The sequence below is a fragment of the Microchirus variegatus genome (genome assembly GCF_963457635.1).
Source record: "Microchirus variegatus genome assembly, chromosome: 13".
In the NCBI taxonomy this organism is placed as follows: Eukaryota; Metazoa; Chordata; class Actinopteri; order Pleuronectiformes; family Soleidae; genus Microchirus; species Microchirus variegatus.
The window spans coordinates 7,779,611-7,799,569 of NC_139814.1; the positions used below are offsets into that span (position 1 = coordinate 7,779,611).

The window sequence follows — 19,959 nt, forward strand, 5'->3', positions numbered from 1 at the left end:
ATTCATTATTCATACTTAGGGCGTTATTATGCCATTGTGTGCAGGGCAAAATGGGTTCATTAGTGCTGAAAATGAGAATGTGGAAATACTCGGGAAAAATGGTACTGAATATTGTGGGTAGGGAAACCCTACACAATCCACTATTAGTAGATAAAGAATGATAATTCACCCCCCCCCCCCCACAAGTAATTAGGATTAGCATAATATGATGTTGAATGCATGAATGATGCATGGGTGATTGATATGTTGATACACAGCCTGTAATGAGTCCCTTATCTCCACTCTCCACTGAAGACTTATGTGTAAAGCATTGCTCGAGGGGCCATCGACTGTCATTCCGTAGCTCCGTAGGTGGGACTGCGAGCCGCACATACACACATATAAGTACAGTCACAAGGAATACAGTGTAATGAAAACAGCAAGGAGCATACACTACAGAATCATGTAGTAACTGATTGAGGATGGGCCTTTTATCTTGACAGGCTCCTTGTTAGAGACAGACCAGGAAATATGATATAGCAGCTCATGTTCTCTTTATTTCTGTCAGAGAGACAGGCCGGCTGTGAGTGTGTGTGAATACTGCATGTGTGTCAGTGACTGACTTGAAGGATAGACAGCTTGTCTATATCTACTCCCACTGTACAAAAACGATGCTTAAATCGCCTGGATTTGGGTGCTTCCATCTTGGGTGGTGCATGTGGTGAAGTCAGCGCAGTTAGTGATTGAAGGTTGGAGCCGCTTGAGAAAAAATAAATATTTTGCACGTACTTTTCTTGGCCCGCGTCTCATGTGCTCACAGGGAGGGGCAGGGTTTATAACCTACACTGCAGCCAAACACTAGAAGCATCAAGGTTGAGCGAGTTTGAATATCAAAGTTTGTCTCAAAATAATTGTTGCGAAAACCTTTTGGCATTAATAGGACACTCAAACCCCTTCCCTTAGGGAAACTTGGGGTCTTGGCATCCCAGAAAGGATGTAAGCACGCTTTCACAACCCTCTCTCTCAGTCTCTCTGCCTTTTCCACGTCCTAATTGTTGATTTTTGCATTGGGTTCATGTTCGCCAGTGCTTGCATAGTAAGATCCCGCATCAAAATGTCAAACAAACGTCTGCGCTCATGGTTTTGGGGTTAAGGATTAAGAAAATGGTGGCAAATACTTCATGTAAAACAAAGGAAAACAGTTTGACTTGTTGTTGTTCATGGGTTATTATGCTAATACTATTTTACTGGTCTCGCCAACTTGACATCAAATTGGCACCGTTGGTCTACTCTGCACTAAAATGAGATTTAGATAAAGCTTATGGTAAGGGGGATGGTTGGGATTAGGCGTTTCTTTAAGGGAAATGCATTATATCTATAAGTGTTCTGACAAATATAGCAACATGTGTGTGCGCGTGTGTGTGTTTACGAGTGTGTCAAACCCAGTTTGCCTGTGTGGAGATATGTGTGCTTCAGCAACTCTGTGTGTACGTGCACACATTAGTGTGCAGCCGCACAGCATTATCAGCAGTTACTCTTGTAGTGAGTCACTTTGAGCTGCTTCTAAGTGACAGCTATCGATTGGATGTTTGTGTTGTTGCAGAGGCTTCAAAGCAACACCTTGCTCTCTGCATCCCACTTGAGATAGTAACTCTGGAGTATCCATATTCAATACAGTAGCAGGACAGCGTGTACTTGGCTTCAGAAGCTCATTCTTCAAGCAACATCTGTGTGGAGGAGTATGTGTGTAGTATATATAGTATATATACTGTATTTATGTTATTTGTGTCTGAGGAATGTGGCGTCTGAAGTTGAGTGCATTGTTGTTAAATGACTGCTGCTTCTCTCCGCAAGATAATTTACGTTTCCTCCTGCATAGTGAATAAACAAGGATCAACATGCAGTAAATTAAGTCATAAACACACCCAAACGTTCTATAAATCTGCATGTATACAATAAGTTCTCTGTCTGCAGCACAATGGATATGAGTGGAATTCACGCTGGAATTTCCAGCAACTCAGAAATTAACAAAAAGTTGGATTTAACTGAATTAATTCAGGTGTTACCAAATGAAGTAGTAATTTACAACACAAATATTTTATAAGTTTTTCATTGGAGCCTCAGTTTTAGTACGCATTTGGTGTATTTATTGATGTTAGTGGTGAAAGAAGAGAATTTCTAGCACTGACTGTCTCAATACTTACTGATACTGATGATGGCGAGTTCACCACCCTAATTCTAAGGGTTATGAATGCAGTTAAGCAGTTCGCAGGCTGGGCGACGTTGTCTTTACCCATTTTCTTCCTTTCCTGAAGTGATTTGTGCACTCCCTGTTTTTTACTCCACTCTAAGACTGACATCCCAAAATGATGAACATAAGGCTGAGGGTTACAGGACAGATTGTTTCAGTCTGGCTGCCGTCACTACAGTGAAATGAAAAAAAAGATCAACATTTGTTCTCTTCTTATCCCCTTTGCAATATAACGCTGGTAAATACAGTGTGTAAATGACTCTACGGGGGCTGATAATGGGAACAATACTCTCTAATAGGTTTCACTGCTTTCACATCAGCAGGTTAGGCGAACATACAGCACAGCTTTTTAATGTTGAACGGACTAATGTCTTTAGTTACAGTCTTGTACATAAACAATATCATGAACTGTTGTAAAAGGGGAAAAAAAATGGCTTTTAGCAATTTTGTGTCGTTCGGCTGTTGCTAACAAACAAGCGTGACATGACATTATTCATATTATTATTAATGAGGACTGGGTGATGTGGCTAAAAAACATTCATACAATAGAAGCATTTCAGATCACACAATAACAATAATGACCATGATAAATTGTCTGATAATTAAAATAATTATACTGTAATATATGCTTTTGTTAAATGAGTTATCTTAATTTAAAGTTAAAATGCAACATATAAACCCATGTTTTAGTCTTTGTTCACTGTGGATGATCCAAAATGAGTCACTTAACTGCAGTGGTATAATGTCTGTGAGGTAATGAAGTCATTAAAGCGTACAAATATCATATAGACATACAGTATATGTACAGAGACGGTAACTTTTCTGTGACCTCCACAACTTCTCGTCTCTTTCTCAAGTTATTATTATTCTCTTTTCCCAAACAACAAGCCTTTAACAGTTTTGCCCTGTGGCTACAGATCAAACATGGCACATTTCGGGATAATTATGCTTATATCATCCTCAGTAAATGCAGCCAGAAAAGGGAACGGGATCCTTTGGTGGAGGCAGCTCGCTGAGTGCCAATTCAGTCTTTCATTCTTCAGTGCATTCAGCTGACCTTAAATAACCCCCATTCTCTCTCTGCCTTCTTCTTGTACACACCCTTTCTCTTACTTCTCCACCCACCTTTCCCTTCTACCTTCACTCTGAATATAGGTCAGCATTTTCTAAAATCCTCATCCTGCCAGTAGTTTGATAAGTGTACTCCAGGTGGTAGTGGGGTGAATATTAAAATTGTAATTGGGGGGGTCCCGAGTACCCACCACAGGACTATTCTGATTATTAAAGAGAATCGGACATTGCACAGAGGGCCTCACTAACAGTATTGCTGTTAATATGCTCTTATGATTAGAAGTCGTATCCTAATTCAGGTTTTTAAATTGGGGAATCATACTTTTTGCTCCCCCACAGTCCTAAAAATATCTGTTGTTATGGTTATAAAGTACAGCCGTAAAGATGTTTTCTTGTGTTTTATTCGCCCAGAATGTATGTCTTAATTTGTCTACCAAATGGAAGGTATTTAAAAGCCTCACATGCTGTAATACGTCGGATTACTCTTCTATTGTGGTCGTCCTTTTTTCCATTTTTTACCGACAAAAATAATGTGAGCAGAAGTACAATGAGAATGAAAACGCTCTGAATCACATGCTGCAGCCGTCGCAGTCACCAGATCCATGCTTAACTGAGCACAAGATCTCAGTCATTTTCAGCAAATATCACAAACGAACACGAGACCTGTTTGTGTTCAAGTGTCCTCGCAGCCAATGGAGTTTGGAATGGATGGATATAACACCCATACATATACCAGTTATATATAGTTTAACCCTTTACAGGGCACTCATTGAAATACTTTTAATAATTTAAACATTTGATTGGATTATTGGTCCATGAATCTACTATTATGGTTCCTTGCCCCACCTGAAAAGAGTATGTAAAAATAAAGTTCATATTTAGAACATTTTAGAACAGGGTTTCCCAATCCCTGTCCTTGGGGACCCCTGTCCTGCATATTTCATGGCGTGTGTCCACAGGCTCGCCTCGCCACAGCACAGCATGGTTAAGTTGCGTTTCCACTAGCATAGTACCTGGTACCAGGTACTTTTTTTTAGTACCTGCTCTGGCGAGGTTCCGTCGTCAGACTGCCGGTCACTGATTGGTCAGAGGGCCTTCACAGGAAGAGACATCCGACACAAGAATCAAGCAGAACAATGCCAAACTGTAGCTCAGTTAAACTTAGTTAGATTTAAGTTGGACTTAACAATCCTGCAAAAAGTGAGTTAATCTCCAAAAATGACCAGGGAAAAAATTTCTAAAATCTCAATATTTAACAGAGGAGTCTGGTGTATTTAGCACTGCCGCTGTATTTCAGTCCAGGGACTGTGACAGAAGGAGTCGTTGCTCCGGTCATGGAGGGAATACTGAACAACAGTTACAAATAATTACAAATAATTAAGTGCTTTACAAGTCACTAGTCAGTCGTTTGTGTGTGTTGTGTAAAACAAAGTCACGGCAGTTTCATGCAGCCATGCAGTACATTGAGTAGGTATTTTTGTAGTGAAAAACCAACCTAAACTTTGCCGTGCCATGGCAAGGCGAACTGAGACCACAGTGGAAAAGGGATTCAAGATGTTACCCTGCTCCAACACACTGATTGATTTCATCACTTTGCCATGATTAGTTTCTGAGATATAACCACAGATGTAGGAGAAGACTGAACCATATGACCATTATTATTTGCCTCTTGGAATTGCTTCAGAACTGTTTTGGATGTCTGTGGAAGTTACCAAATATAGTTATGCCCGGTAACAGCCTGATCCTAGGTTATGACTGAATCAGGATAGGCTCACTGTGTTCATTCTTCCCTCATGGTACATAAACGGGGAAAACGCTGACTTGTACCCTTTTAAATGTGTACTTATAAAAAAGAAAAGTCCAGTTTATGTGACTGTCTCTTGTATTTGAATGTGCGCATTCCACCCTGGCTCTTCATCTTCCCACAATTAAAGACCCACCTCCACCAGCGCCGCTGGAACAGTTGCCCATTAATCAGCCCCTTACACTCGATTTCCCATCCGCCACAGGTTATGATTTTCACATTACTCCGCACTCCTTCACTCCTTCACTCCCATCCGACAAGAAACTGACCCCAAAACCCCCAACCGGTGCACCGCCGCTACCACATCACACAAACGCACACGTCAAAAATCTCTATAACACTGACTGCACACAGGTATTTATGGGCCGAGATAAAGTCGTCTGGTGTTTGTGTGTGTGCTAATGTGTGTGAGCATGACAGGGTGACCATGCCAGCCAGTCCCTCCCTCCCAACCCCACCTCACACCCATTATCCTTTTCTAATTACACTTTTCTTCTGAAACAGTGGATCAGAGGGCACCATTGACTGCTTTTAATCCGCCACCAAATTTTAATTAACACAGACGTGACCCTCGTCTCTGATACATCCCGGAGAACGTGGAGATCACAATAACTCATAAATCACAGTCACAGATTTCATTCCCTCCACTTTTCTCCACTGATGAATTTCCAGATGGAGGCTGGTGGCTGTTAATGTCAGGAGAAATATGAGTCACAGAGGCACCGAGTGTGTGTTGGCGGCCCAAAGAGACAAGGGAGGACAGAAAGATGACTGTCAGAGCAGGCTGGTGTTTGTGGGGAAATGTAAGTGTGTTTATGTGCGTGAAAGAGAGAGGGAGTTGAAAGAGCAGAGAGAGAGAGAGAGACGGCCACAGCTCTGGTACACTGTCAACCTCTGAGAGATTTGTTACCGGGGAGAGGATTATGAAGGCTGTGAAATGGGGTTGTGTTAATATGCCGGGTTTTGAAGAGCACGATGTGAGCCAGCCAGCTTCACAGTCTTTAAAAATCAAATGGCTGAGCAAGTGAAAATTGAAAATGACTCCGTGATGCTGTGAGGAATTTGAGTGTTCATGTGTGCAATATTGCCGTAATCACCCGACTTTTCATACATTACAATTACATGAATAAATAAAAAGTGATCAATAATGTATATGAGTACGGGCTGAATGATTTATACGTAATTGCAATTCCAAGACAGATATTGCAAGTGCGAGTTGAACTGCAGTGTGATTTGTTCTATGTTATGGATTGAAAACAAGCGCGTGTCCACACGAGATACCATCAAGACATCTTCTTCTAAACAGCACCGCGCTCATACAAGGACGAGACCTTACGATTAAGATATGAATTGCTTCATGTAATATATGCATTACTTTTTAATTTGGCATAGAACGCCGAACAATCAAATACAGAGCAATTAAATTGCAGCCTGTGTGATTAAGTTGTTCCAATTTTTGCAGTTCCAGTTTGAAAATGATTAATTGTTCAGCACTAATGTCAGTTGTAATTTCATTGCGAATCAGATTTCGTGTTCAGCAGAACTGCAACAGTGATGGTCTTTATTCCTTTATTTTTTATGCTGCTCACTGCTTGTTTGTTTGCACTAAAGAGTGGATATCTGTGTATCAGTGCATGGATGTGTGTGTGTGTGTGTGTGTGTGCGTGTGTGTGTGTGGAGGTGGAGGTGGGCAGCGTGCCGGGGTTTGTTATTACTAAATCGCTCATCCATGCTACTAATTAAGATGCATAGCATCCCCCTATGAGCATCAGTGTCACTAATTATCAAACAATGTAGTGCTCACCAGATATGAGAACTGGCAGCCTCTGTAGTAATGTTACCAACTTATTACTGCTACAATTACCAAGTGCCTGTCATTCTCCTTGTTAGTCATCTGCCTTAATCTGTCTTTTCTTTTCTAATGCATGTCTCTCTTTCTTCCTCTCACCCCTCTCTCTCTCCAGGGTATGGCTTTGTGGATTTTGACAGCCCAGCTGCAGCACAGAAGGCCGTGTCATCTCTCAAAGCCACCGGGGTGCAGGCCCAAATGGCCAAGGTAAGAACTTGCTTAAAAGCAAGTGAGCGTTTGCCGCTTCATCTGACGTTATCGTTAGCACTTTCCTGAACATTCAGTTCCACCCCTGGGGTTCAGCGCTGCACACTTAACACTCTTAACAGATGTTGAGGGATCTGAGAGCTGCCACATGCAAACTTGCTTTTGTCCATAAACACATTTTTATAGAAAGTCCTTTTCGTTAAGCGCTTTGATTTGTTTGCTTTATTATGAGCGCGCGTCATTGTGGTGTCTTAATTGCATGTGTACATTGTCATGTGACAAGTTGAGAGGCGACTGTGGCGCGTGTTTGGTCTGTTTTAGCTTAGTGACACTCGGTCATGACGCGGCAAAGCTGCCGTCTCACACAAACCAGTGCTGAGACTTTGCTCACACATTCGCAGCTCCTTTGTTTCAGTGTGGTTATGTGTTTCATCATTCCATGCCACACTTGCAGGACCAACTAAGTGAGCTGGTCCTGCTTACTGAGGTTTGACTGGCCCATTTGGCCCGTGTGTAACAGTACTACTAGCCCGCTTAAGTGGAAGCAGATGAGACGAGCTGTTTCTGTCGAACAAAGAAGCCCCAAGTGTATTTCACAGTGTTGCCAGTTTGACAGGCATACAGTAGATACACATGGAGAGGTGTGGCTTTGAGGGAAAAACACACTGGCAGCATACAAATTCATTCACCCGTCAGTTTATGAGTCATGTATATTAACGTTGTGACCTATTTTTAATTGCTGTCAGTCTCAGCACGTTGTTAGTTAGTTAACTCACCCATTATGACCGAGGAGCAAATGAGAAGACTAATTATATTCAGCCAGCATGATTTTGAAACTTTTAAAATTATCCCTTTTTTTCATTTGAGATTTATGTTATTGATCACCTGTTTCATGTATTCAATATTTACTAAGTGGTGCTGTCAATTTTCCGCCTTTTTCTCTATGGAGCTCCCCCCTCGTGTCGCTTTATCCTCCTTTTACTGTCGTAAAAATTCAAAAAAAAAAAATCCTCCCTTCGTCTCTGCTGGTCATTTGCATTTGGTTTCAACGGAGCCGGTGAACACAAGCCAAGGAGCCATGTCCATAATGAAGATGGAGCAACAGCCAGCCACCTGACGACAACAAACCAGCAACAGACAGTGTTCATAAACATGCCTTCACAACAATAGCAAACATCGAGGAAATGCAAATACACAGGAATGCACTGAGAACAGCGAGTTTATCCCATAGAAACGTATCCCATCGGCATATGCCACATAAGCCTTGCTCGGACAGTTGCTTCCTCTTCCTCGCTTCCTCCAACAGGGTTTTTTTTTTCTGCTTTGCCATGATGAACGTCTAAAATAACTCGTGCTACCTTGATCTTATAGCAGGTACCTGGCTTTGTGTGTGTGTGCAATGCCGTGCGAGACTTAGCGAGACCTCCTGATTTCGGGTCGGCAGCAAAGATCTTGCAACACTATTACAATGACTCCTGAGCTGTTACATTAGGGTAATCTTGCATAGACACAAGATGCAGATAGGAGAGAGACAGAAAGTTCCCCTATCACAGGGAAATAGAAAAAATAATGGACTGCCCTGGTTTTGGCAGCTTGGCAAAACTAAACCTCTCTTATGTGATAATTTTGTGCCGTTATGCTTCCACAACTGGTGACATTCATTGACCATGTTTTTTCGGCTTTTTCGTATTTGTGAACACAATATCTACCACAGCTCGACAAAAATATCTTCGGATTTGTTACAAATGACCTGATTAGATTCGTGTGGTCAAAGTTCATGGTCGCTGTGACTTCACGAAAACAGATTATTTGCCTGACGACTGTGACTAACATCTCGAGGGAAAACCGGGGCAAATGTTCACTTGGACTCAGGGATTGTTTTTGATTTGGCGTTGACCTCATGAATGTCTTTGACATTAAAAGTCACTGTGAGTTGTTTATAGAATTGCGTGGACTGACACTGCATTGGTCTGTAAGGACATACCGAGGCTGCACAGTAATTCTATTTATTCATCTTCTCTTTTTTTTTCTCTCTACTGTTGACTGCACAGAGAACCACTCTAAAGTAAAGCACAGTGAGGCCCTGTATGAATATCGCTGACAGACAAGCCCATATGGCTCAAGCAGGCTATTTCTGTATCAGCCGAAGATTATCTAAACAGTTGCACAAAATATCAGCAGCATTAAAGCAATGAATATGGTGATGACTGTCGGGATTCACGATGAGTGATTTTCTCAGACGAGACGGTCCGCATTTGATGTAATGCAGAAAATCTCTCCGCTTGAAGCCAAAGAAGCCATGATGAGATGGAGAATGACCGCGGCGCCGGTGATGCTGACAGAACTGATGATAACGATGAATGTGGCAATTATTTTGATCAAATGGGATGAGATCTGACAGGAGGAGATGATGTTCTGTGCCGTGCTCAGGTGTGCCATTTCTCACACGTACCATTTTTTTTCCGTTTCCTCTCCCCCACCAGTGTCCTCCCTCCAGTATTTATAAGAGGGCAGGCTCTCAGCATACAGATAAGAATCTGTGCTATTTAAGACCACACTTTTCATTATTACTTTTTCCTCTATCAATATTTTCACGAGGGAGGTCCGGCCCCCCCCGAAACAAAAGAGCTGACCTTTTTGAACATGTATGCGTGTCAGTGTGTGTGTGTGTGTGTGTGTGCAAATTCACAAAACCCTTTTCTATTAGTATTTGTGTATAATTTTTCTCAATGCTCCCTTGTTCTATTTACACAAATGGAAAGGCCAGCAGTCTGTGCTGTGACTTTTTACTTTTATCACACTTGTGAGAGACATTAAGGAGTAGTTTGCTTTTATAGACTCCCTCTGCATGTCTCTTATGTCTCTTTACCAGGTATCACTACCATCACTCTGTCGGCTCCTCCTCCTCCTGCACCTCATCTCATCTCCTTCCTCCGTAATCCCCCTTCTCTTTTACTTAATGCTCGCTATCATTTCTTCCCTTTTTTCCGCAGCGCACACAAACACTCACATACTCATCGACGCATTTGTATTCACGTCCGCAGCGTGTTGCCCTGCCAAACTTCCAATGAGTGCAATTTATTCCCATCAATAATTAACAGCAAGCTGTCCTTGCCTCTGCCCTCCTGCCAAGGTGTCTCTGACACTCCTCGCTTAGCCATAGTGGAGGAGCATTCCCCAAGCAGGAAAACCCAGGTGAGCTTTGAGGAAGGTGTAAATCACAAACACGACTGCTAATGCCATTGAGGACTCTCACAACAACAGCATTCAGTCTCATTGTCTCGCTCTCTCCGCTCCATTTCGTCACGTATAACTCCTCACAACAATGTAATAAAGGAATTGCGAGTCAGAGCCAGAGGCTTTGAGCTCATTAAATAAAACCCTCACTGTAATCAAATTCTGCCTTTTTTCCTGCCTTGATGCCGTTAAAGTGCTTTTATTAAGTTGCCTAATTTTAAACACAGCAACAAGGGAAGAAAGAAGAGAGAAACGGGGGAAAGGGGAAGTGTCACTTGATTTCCTGCTCTTCCTCCCGATGTAACAGCCTACTGTCTCTCTCTCCCTGTTACTCCCCTTGGAATTTGAAATACCAAGGCAGCAGAGATGAAACATTGGCTTTCTTTTGTCTTGCCCTCCCTCGGGGATGGTGACAATGAGAAGGAGGCGAGGAGCCATAATTAAGACACCTAAAGGACACTTCCCCCCTGCATCTCCCTTCCTGTCACTCACCTCTACATGAGTCAAAGACAAGAGCATTTAGCATACAGTAGGTGCTGTGTATTTGTGTCTCTGCACAAATGTGTGTGTGTGTGTGTGTGTGTGCATATTTGTGTATATTTACAGCACGGTGCTTGATTCTAATTTGCATGGCTAAAATCAATCAATTATAATACTGGGATTAAATGTGTTTTATATGTGTTAAAATATTACCGGAACGCAGCTCATAGTTTGACATTTGGACTAATTTTTATTTATTTTCTTGTGGATTTTCTTGTGTTTTATGCTGGTTGAGCACTTTAATTGCTTGTACATTTGCTTATTCGTGCAATTATCAAATTCGCCATGTGGAAGCAGTGCGATGCACAAAATCTGATTCAGGTCAGGGGCTTCAATTAATGTTCACATCAAGCAGCAGGAAATGCGCGGGGGGGGGGGGGGGGGATGACCTCAACTATGACTTTGATTTTGTGGCATGAGTGTTAGCACCAGAGGCTGTTTTGATTATTTCTGAACCTGCCGTTCTCCTGGGGTTATCTCGAACAACAGTCTATGACTTTTTCCACACGTAATGGTGCACAAAATCATCCAGCGTGCACCCGTTCTGCAGACAGAAATTTCTTGTTGATGACAGAGGTCACAGGTGAACGGCCAGGCTGGTTTGAGCTGACAGAAAGGCTATTGCAGTGCACATAACCATTGTTTACAACAGTGATGAGCAGGACAACATCTCTGGATGCACAACACAGGACAGAGAGAAGTCTCAACCCCTGTGTTCACAGGCTTACGGAGACTGGACATTTGAAGACTTGTCATTTGAGACATGGTCTAATGAATCTGGATTTATGCTGTGTCTGTTGATCGCCAGCTCATCCGGTATCAGTGTCACGACTCCATAGATCCACCATTGCCTCGTATCAACAGACCATATTGGCAGATTTCTTGGCAGAATTCAGTTGTGTCACAGACTATCTGAGTGCTTTTTGCTTATCTGATCTCCTCTATCGGCTGTGTGCAGCATGTTATTTCAACAAGTCACAATGCAAAAGCCATCTCAAACTGCTTTCACGACCCTTAAAATGAGTTTGGCGCACCTCGGTGGCCTCCTCACTCACCATATCTGAATCCAATAGAACGAATTTCTGATGTGATAGAAGAGGCGGTTCTCAGCCTGAATGTGCGGCTGAAAAATCTGCAGGAATTAAATGATACAGTCATGACATGGACCAGCTGAATCTCAAAGGAAGATGAAATGAAGTGATAAAATACAACTGGACTTTTTTTGAATCCAGCGTTTTCACATGCACCTGTGTGCGCTCAGTGTAAAATAATGTTTGTCTCCTCATACCTTGGACTCCGTTCTCTGTGTCACTTTATGGAGGTAGTTTTCTGCACCTAGAAAGGCGACATGTTGAGGCGACAGAAAGATAACAGGTTAACGCCGCATCTAGTTTTCTCAGATGCAAACCTGTCAACCAGCAGCCCGCCTCACTCTCCACAGGCTGCCATTTTCCCCTTGAGCCAATCAGACTGAATTATGGGAAGGGCGCCCTCGATTGTGGTGTCTGTGTCGGGGAGGTAATTCCGCCTGACAGCTGCTTGCTTTCCGACAACAGCCAGTCTTTATGGAAATCATCCCTCCCTATTCTCCGTGAAGTCAGCTTCTGCTGAACAGTCTGGATGAAAAAAAAAAAGGTCTTTTCTTCTTTATTTCTTTATGATACTCGTCCTTTTATTCAAGCGTGGACAGCTTAGAATTAGCAAAACAACTCTACTATCCTATAGAGTCTGACAGTGTGCACACTGCTTTGAAGTTATTCACATAAGGGCTAATATAAATTCAGAGATGACCACTTCCACCAGCATTTCTCTGATACTCACAACCACTCTTACAGATGAATGTGGATCTGTGTCACTTAAATTTCTTATATCCTCCGTGACGCCTCTTGAAATTATTTTTTGCTCTCTATTTTTGATCCCTGGTGTAGTTTTCCTACAGTATAATGCAATTTAATGCCACGTATTAAACCCAACAGTTACTAACACAATGTTCTAAAACTGTGCCTATGAAACAAAGAAGCTGTATTGATTTTGGAGAGTTTTGCAGATGTCCTACTTTAAGCCACTGGGACAGAGCCTGCGGTACAGTGTGCTTCCATCACTACCCTTGCTCCGATAGCCGATATTTATAAGGTTCACAGAAGCTACAGGCAGACAGAGAGGCGCTGCTTGCCCTTCACTTCACATTACTGTGGAGAAATTATGCTAAAAGCATCATTAAAGTGCCTCCATGAAGTGAATTCCAATGTTTATAACACCGTTTCTGCATCGGCACATCAACCGGTAGTCACAAGCAGATGCTTTAGATAGCATCACGGTGTGAAACGAACCAAGGTGTTCAGCCCTCTCTCTCTCTCTCTCTCTCTCTCTCTCATTTATTCTCACTCCTCTTGAGTCGCTCTGTCTCTTTTACTTCCTTTCTTTCTCTCTCTCTCTCCTGTGGAAGATTTGCTGTCAATATCACATTTATATTCATGTGAAAAGCACGGATCCCCTCTGGGTGGTCCACGTTCAGTCAGCAGTCTTCCTATAATCCGTTTTTAAGGTGACTCCTCTGACGTCTTTGCTCCACTGACAACCAGGACCTCACCGTTGGGCTGAACACAGGGTGACCTCTGAGAAGTAATCAAAGGGATGACTGACAATACTGTTACAGTTGGCTGCTGACAGCAGCGACAGTGTCCTTTCCCCGAGCATGAGATCAATGTGAAGAGAATGTTCCCATTGTTTTGAAGAGACTTTTGAGGAAACTGATGCTCACCCAACAACAGCATCACTCACATCCTCATCCATTTGCCTCCTCTCACTTGCACCACAACGTGCGTTCAGAAAGCATAAGGTGCCAATGACGTGTTCAACACTTTTGGAGATAAGCTGCCAGCAATGCAGGCATGCTTATGATTATTGTCACTACAAAGTGGTCATTTGCTTTCATATCTTTTCTCCCTTCTGTTTGAATGTAGTTTTTAAAGCTCCGAACGATGATATCGTCAGAATGTAACCATAATTGTGTATACATACTTTTTTCCCCTGAATATTACTACTGAACCTCACTGTGCATGTCTGAGACCAGATGTTATGTTCTATTATGTTTATATACAGTACACTGTATATAAGTATATATGTATACATAAGCACAAACTTTATATTCGGGCTGTCAAAAGATAACATTTTTTAATCAGATTAATCACAGGGTAGCTAAAAAAATCTACTTTTCTCTTTATATTGTTGTAGGAACTGAAAGATAAATAAAGTAATACAATACGGTATACTAAAACAATAAAATACTGCAAATAACTTAAAAAATAAATAAATATAAACTTAGTAAAAAAGGCTTTCAGCAGTGCTTTCGCTAAATATGTAGATTTTAGAATTTTTTTTGCTGAATGTTGGAGATTTAGCCCACGTTTTAAGGATTGTTAAGTCGTTTTCACTGATCTACAGTTTTGTTAGCTTTATGTTCTTGTGTCGGACGTCGCGATCGTGTCTCTTCCTGTCACGGCAGTCTGACCAATCAATGGCCGGCAGTCTCACGACGTCACGCATGGTGTCAGCTCAGCACGCTTGGAACCTCGCCTGAGCTGTTATCACTAATGGAAAAGCCAAATAACGTGCCGTGGTGAGGCGAGTCGCGCAGGTGGAAAAGTGCCGTTTGTATGTAAGTGAATAATTACCTCATTCTCAATTGAATTATAACAATAGTTGACTAGTTTCTCAAACAATTGTTTCAGGGTTTCTTTAATAAGGTCCCATTTCTATAGTAACAGTGAGTAAAGTAGGGGCGTGCTTTAGGGTGTGGCTATAGCATTAAAGGGACAGTGAATGTCATTCAAGGTGACCTGCAAGATCTCACTATAATACAACCCTCACTTTTGGTTTTTCCCAGCCCCACCCTTTCAACAAGCAACAGGCTTCAAAACAGAAAGTTCACAAACCCAAGGATGACATCACTGGGGATCATTTGGCACTCTCGCACTCTGTGGCTTAAAGCTAATTATGCTGTAGCGCTATGCCTCCTTTCCCTTTTAACTGTGATGTGGTTTTATTTTGAATTTAAAATAATTAAGCCTATTACAGTTTTATGGTCCACAAATTGGACAGTCCATGTTATGGACCGCTAGAGTTTAGTTTATAGTTCGTTTTTTTTGCATCTCTGTTGTTTCAGTTGACCTAAGATGCCACGTGCTTTGACATTAATAAGGAAAAATGTTAAAAGCCATTAAATATGCCATTAAATATAGGATTCATTAGAATTATTATGAGTTTTTATTGGCTGTGGTGCAGCCTAGCACGTCCCCACCCTTCTCCTCCTGCTCTTTGTGATAGTTTTGAAGGGCAAAGCCAGCGAGAGTGAGACGGACCATCTGACAAACACTGGCTCCCGAGCACCTCCGTTGGCTTCCACTGTCTCTGCTGTCTAATTACGCTTCAATCATCTTGAGGAACGCCGCGTGAGGTAAATTATTTCACCGCGCACTGCAGAGACGTGCCGAGTTGCGAGCGCGAGGGGGAGAGGGAGCGAGAAACAAAGACACGGAGACTAAGTATAAATCAGTGAAAGCTGAAGTGAAAAAAAGATATGAAGCAGGAAAGTTGGGACCAGTGCGGGGAAGAAAAAATGATGTGAGAGACAAAAGAGAGAGAGACAGAACGATAGAAAGCGAGGGAGAGACCTGTGAGCCGTTATGTCCTCTCAGACAGCCTGTGCAGCAGGAGACAGGCCAGCACTAATGACCAAAGTTACAAACTTATCACTTAGGCAGAGAGAGGGGAGTGAGAAAGAGATAGATGGAGACATGGGGAGGAAAGGCACTCGCAGTATTAGACAGCATCAGCATAACTAATCCTGCCAGTAGACTGCTGCTGTGTGAAGATACAGAAGAATCATTTTGACACCGCTGCAGTAACTCTTTAACAATTACAGTCTGGCATCAGGTTCGTTTTCAGTGTGATTTTATTGGTCTCCATCTCTTGCAGTGAAAAAGCGATGTAATTAAAGAATAATTTGGAGTGGTTGTATTTTTGTACGTGTGAATAGTGTCTATTCTTTTTCCAAATTGCTCTAAAATGGCCTTGCGTTGAAGCTGTATAGGCTTGAAAAGGAATGAAGGCCAGCGCCGGGGTTACTTTCAATGCTGCCATGCTTGCTTTGAAGCAAACATAAATATGGCTTTTTTCAGGCTCCGTAATGGCCACAGTGTGCAGTTATTAGAATCTCTTTGATGTGGCAACTGTGCCAACCTGCTCGCTGTCTCTGTGAATTGATCTGGCTCAATTAGCGAGCCCGCAGAGACAACGTTCAAAGGACCAGGCTTCCACACTCAACAGTGACACACACAGAGCAGGTGAAACACTTTGCATTCATTTACTCAGCTGGCCCTGAGAAGACAACCTGTGAATAGATGTGAATATTGGAAAATCAATGGTGCAGCTTCAGCGTTAAAGGGGCTTTAGGGCAAGTTCCTGCTATTGCTACAACATTAATAACATCTATTTACTTACTAATCTGGATGGAATGTTGCACGTTCAGCATCACACTTCATTCTTTTACTCTCCAGCAGCTGTTTGAAAGCAATGCTCTTGTTAACTTGTGTTTTGCTTTCACCTCTTTGTCTCTACTGATGTTAGCAGCTGGCTCCAGCCGAGCTCATATAGTGAGTTCCATAGTGTTCAGCCTGCTCTAAAAATATAACCTGGCTCAGACGGCATTATTATTATAACTGTGTTCTTATTAATGCAAAGCAAAAACACCATGCTCTCTCAGAAATAAACCACGCTGGGCAGCAGAGAGAGCTAATGTATAGAAATAATAGAATACATGTTTTTTGTCTTTATCATAAGGACTATGTAAGTGTTTTCTCAACTCAGTTAGTTGTTTGGTCAATTTCAGAAAATGTCGGCGTGTCCCTGTATGGAATTAGATTTGTGTCAACACTCTTAACAACGACAATAATCGTTTAAAAAGAATGTATTTTATTGTTTGAAAATACACTTTTTTGCACTCCCAGATTTGTTCTTTGCGCCATGGTTTTTCGTTTGGGATTCTGACCATGGGCGGGCCTTAGGAAGCTGCCTGCTGATTGGCTACTGAGTTTTGTGATAGCTCAGCTTCCTAATGATCAGAATTGCAAACAAATAAAACATGGTGCAAAGAACAAAGCAGGAAGCGCAAAGAACAAGTGTATTTTCAAACAATAAAACTCAATATTTTGAATGATTAAATATTAGTGCTGTCAAGCGTTAATGCGTCAACGGCGTTTAACGGCGTCAACGTTAACGCACGGCGCATTTCCATGACGACTGACCGGGAAGATATGCGCGCGATGTCATGTTTACGTGACTCCCGATTGTTAAAATGAGTCTCTAAAGTAACGCTAAACTTTAAAAACAGAGGCACACATAGGCAGTACTCAGGTACGCTGGTTACTTGTAGCACTGCTCTTTTCCTTTAATAAACAGACCGCTCCAGTTCGACTGTAGGCGCGCTAACGGCACAGCTCTATTAAATACATATTTTATTTGCTTCTTAAAAAGCAAAAGCTAAAATCAGAAAACTTAATTGGATTTATTATTTTTTTTATTAAAAAAAAAAGAAAAAAAAAATACGAATTGATCATCAGTGTTGTTGGTGAATAATTGTGTACTTGATTAATCAATCAATTGTTGTAGCCCTTGTCCACTTGCACCACTATCCAGGTCCACCCTCCTCCACCTTTCCCCTCTTCTTGTTTCGACTGATCCATTTCAATTTGTCTTCAGTGGTCATAGCAATTAACTCATGGATTAGATTGCTTAGTGCCCCCCCCCCCAGCTCTCCATGTATCGGTCCATTCACCCCCTCGCCCCTCTGCCGTGCAGCATTGTCATTCTGTGTTTGTAGTGTTTTACCCTAATAACCACGCTGTGCACTGCTAAGGTGTCACGCTGATGTGTACAGCACCGAGCACTTTACTTTAGTTGAATTATAGCCGTCTGAAACATAGGACTACTTAATACTATTCTCTACTTTAGGATGCTATAATTTTGCCTTGAGAGGTCGCCTATTCTTTTTTTTTCCCTTCCTGAATTTCCCTTTGCCTCTTATATGGAGCCTTGAAAAGTGGATGAAAACAAAACATCATTTTCATTTTATTGCTTTCAAATGTACAAAGCTGGTGCCTCTCCGACAATCTGCACAGCACAAAGTTTGCTTGTGGCTGAGAGGTGTTATCACGGTGGAGTCCCAATAATGAAGGATGGGAGGAATAGCAGCTCTTTCACATACACACATAAAGATGTAAAGTTTAGATCGAAGCAAAGGGCACATGTGGTACGAGTGTAAATCATCATAAATCATTAACAATACATTTTGTTGTGGACTAACTTTTGTCTGTTTTAAGTGCTGTTACATGCAAAAAGGCTTGGGGGGGGTGGATTCTCTTGGATCTCCAGTTTCCTCCCACAGTCCAAAAACATGCAGAGGCTAATTGGACATGTAGGTGTGAGACTGAATGGCTGTTTGTCTCCATGAGTTGGCCCTGCAATGGACTGCTGACCTGTCCAGGGTGTGACCCCCGCCTTTCACCTTATGTCAGCTGGGATTGGCACCAGCGGCTCCGCGACCCTCATGTGGAGGATAAAGAGTGCAAAGAGTGAGCGAACAGTGCAGCACTGTTCTCTGCCAGAGTGGTGGTGTTCTTCCCCAGGGGAAGATGCAGCTCAGAGGCTTCTTCATCTACGAGCTACAAATGTATTTCCATGTTCTTTGACATCATCTTCTACTAATTACCATTGTGCCTTGGTTGCTGTGTGTCCTCTCCCGGTTTAAATCATAACTACACATCTGACGTCCAGAGAAATGACACACAACTGGAAGTAAACAGCCGTTTTTTGGTTAATTAATTTATAAATTCTTCCATAGTTCTTCATTCTTACTAATTTCTTTTTCTTCAGTGAGCACTGAATAGCTGTGTGAAAACTACTACTACTACTATAACACATCTTTTGATAATGTTTATACGCACAGGGTGACTATATTAAAAGACCTATCCCTAAATTCATATTTAATTCAGCAGAAAATTTACTTTGATTAATGTGGTGTTGCTCCACGGCTGCAGCATCATAAGTGCACATGCCGACTTTAAGCTGCTGCTTACATCCAGCTGCATGCTTGCGTGAGTTCACGTCCCCATTGCACTCTACATCTACATGGATCACATTTAATAGTAGCTGTGGGTGCTGTAGCTCAGTCAGATTTAAAAAAAATGTTCTTGTGGACGTACTGCATAGCTGCACCGCTGTTGCGCAAAGTACACGGTGTACTTTATCACTAAAGACGGTACTTTTAATGAACGGTTCCTCGAAATGATCAATGCAGTTTGTAATGCGTCTTACGGATAGTTGCCCTTTGATGCACTTAGCTGCCTCTTTTCACATCAAAGGAATCCTATCAGGCGTTTTCCATCCTCACGTCAGCCACAACTCTCCTCATTATGACTCCTCGCTCTTTCTCTTTATCCTCACCTTCCTTTCCTCTCTGTAACGCCTTCCTCCCCTCCCTCCTTGACAAATTCTACAGGCACGCCATGTTAAATTAAACTGACTGTTTCCATTTCCAGTGTCTTCAATCATATGTGAGAGGTCTGTAGGAAGAGCGAGCAGCGGGTCCAGGCAGAACAGAGATGGGCAGATCAGGGCTGGGGCTGTGTCTCTCTGAGGGTTGATGAACCAGCTCTCTGACACCAACCCTCAGCCCTCAGTCTGCTTAATGAGGAAGAGGAAAGGCAGAGCAACCGGTCCCTTTTTTTATCTCACTCACACGGCTCCCATAAGTCTTTGTGCGTGACTGTGTGGACGCGCCTGTGGAAGAGATAGATAAGGAGAGGAAAGAGATGGAAATAGAGACACAAAAGGTTCCCGTCGCAGTCTTGATTTTGTGAAATGTTCTTTTTGGTACGGCGTGAGTGTGTTTTGTGGGTGTTTAATTCAACAGGTGTCCTGAGATGAAAAATCTTAACAAGGTGTCACAGCAACTACGACATT

The 19,959-nt window shown here is 42.3% G+C and overlaps 1 protein-coding gene across 2 annotated transcripts in view; it reads left to right on the forward strand.

The window, feature by feature from the left end:
• Positions 1-19,959, forward strand: part of LOC310935752 (RNA-binding motif, single-stranded-interacting protein 3) — a gene marked incomplete at both ends in the record, with an annotated part of 208,341 nt that overhangs the window by 62,912 nt on the left and 125,470 nt on the right. For both annotated transcript variants that reach the window (XM_083899692.1, XM_083899693.1), the window contains one exon: positions 7,070-7,161. In XM_083899692.1, coding sequence (XP_083755818.1) covers positions 7,070-7,161 — 92 coding nt within the window. The remainder of the gene's footprint in view (positions 1-7,069; positions 7,162-19,959) is intronic.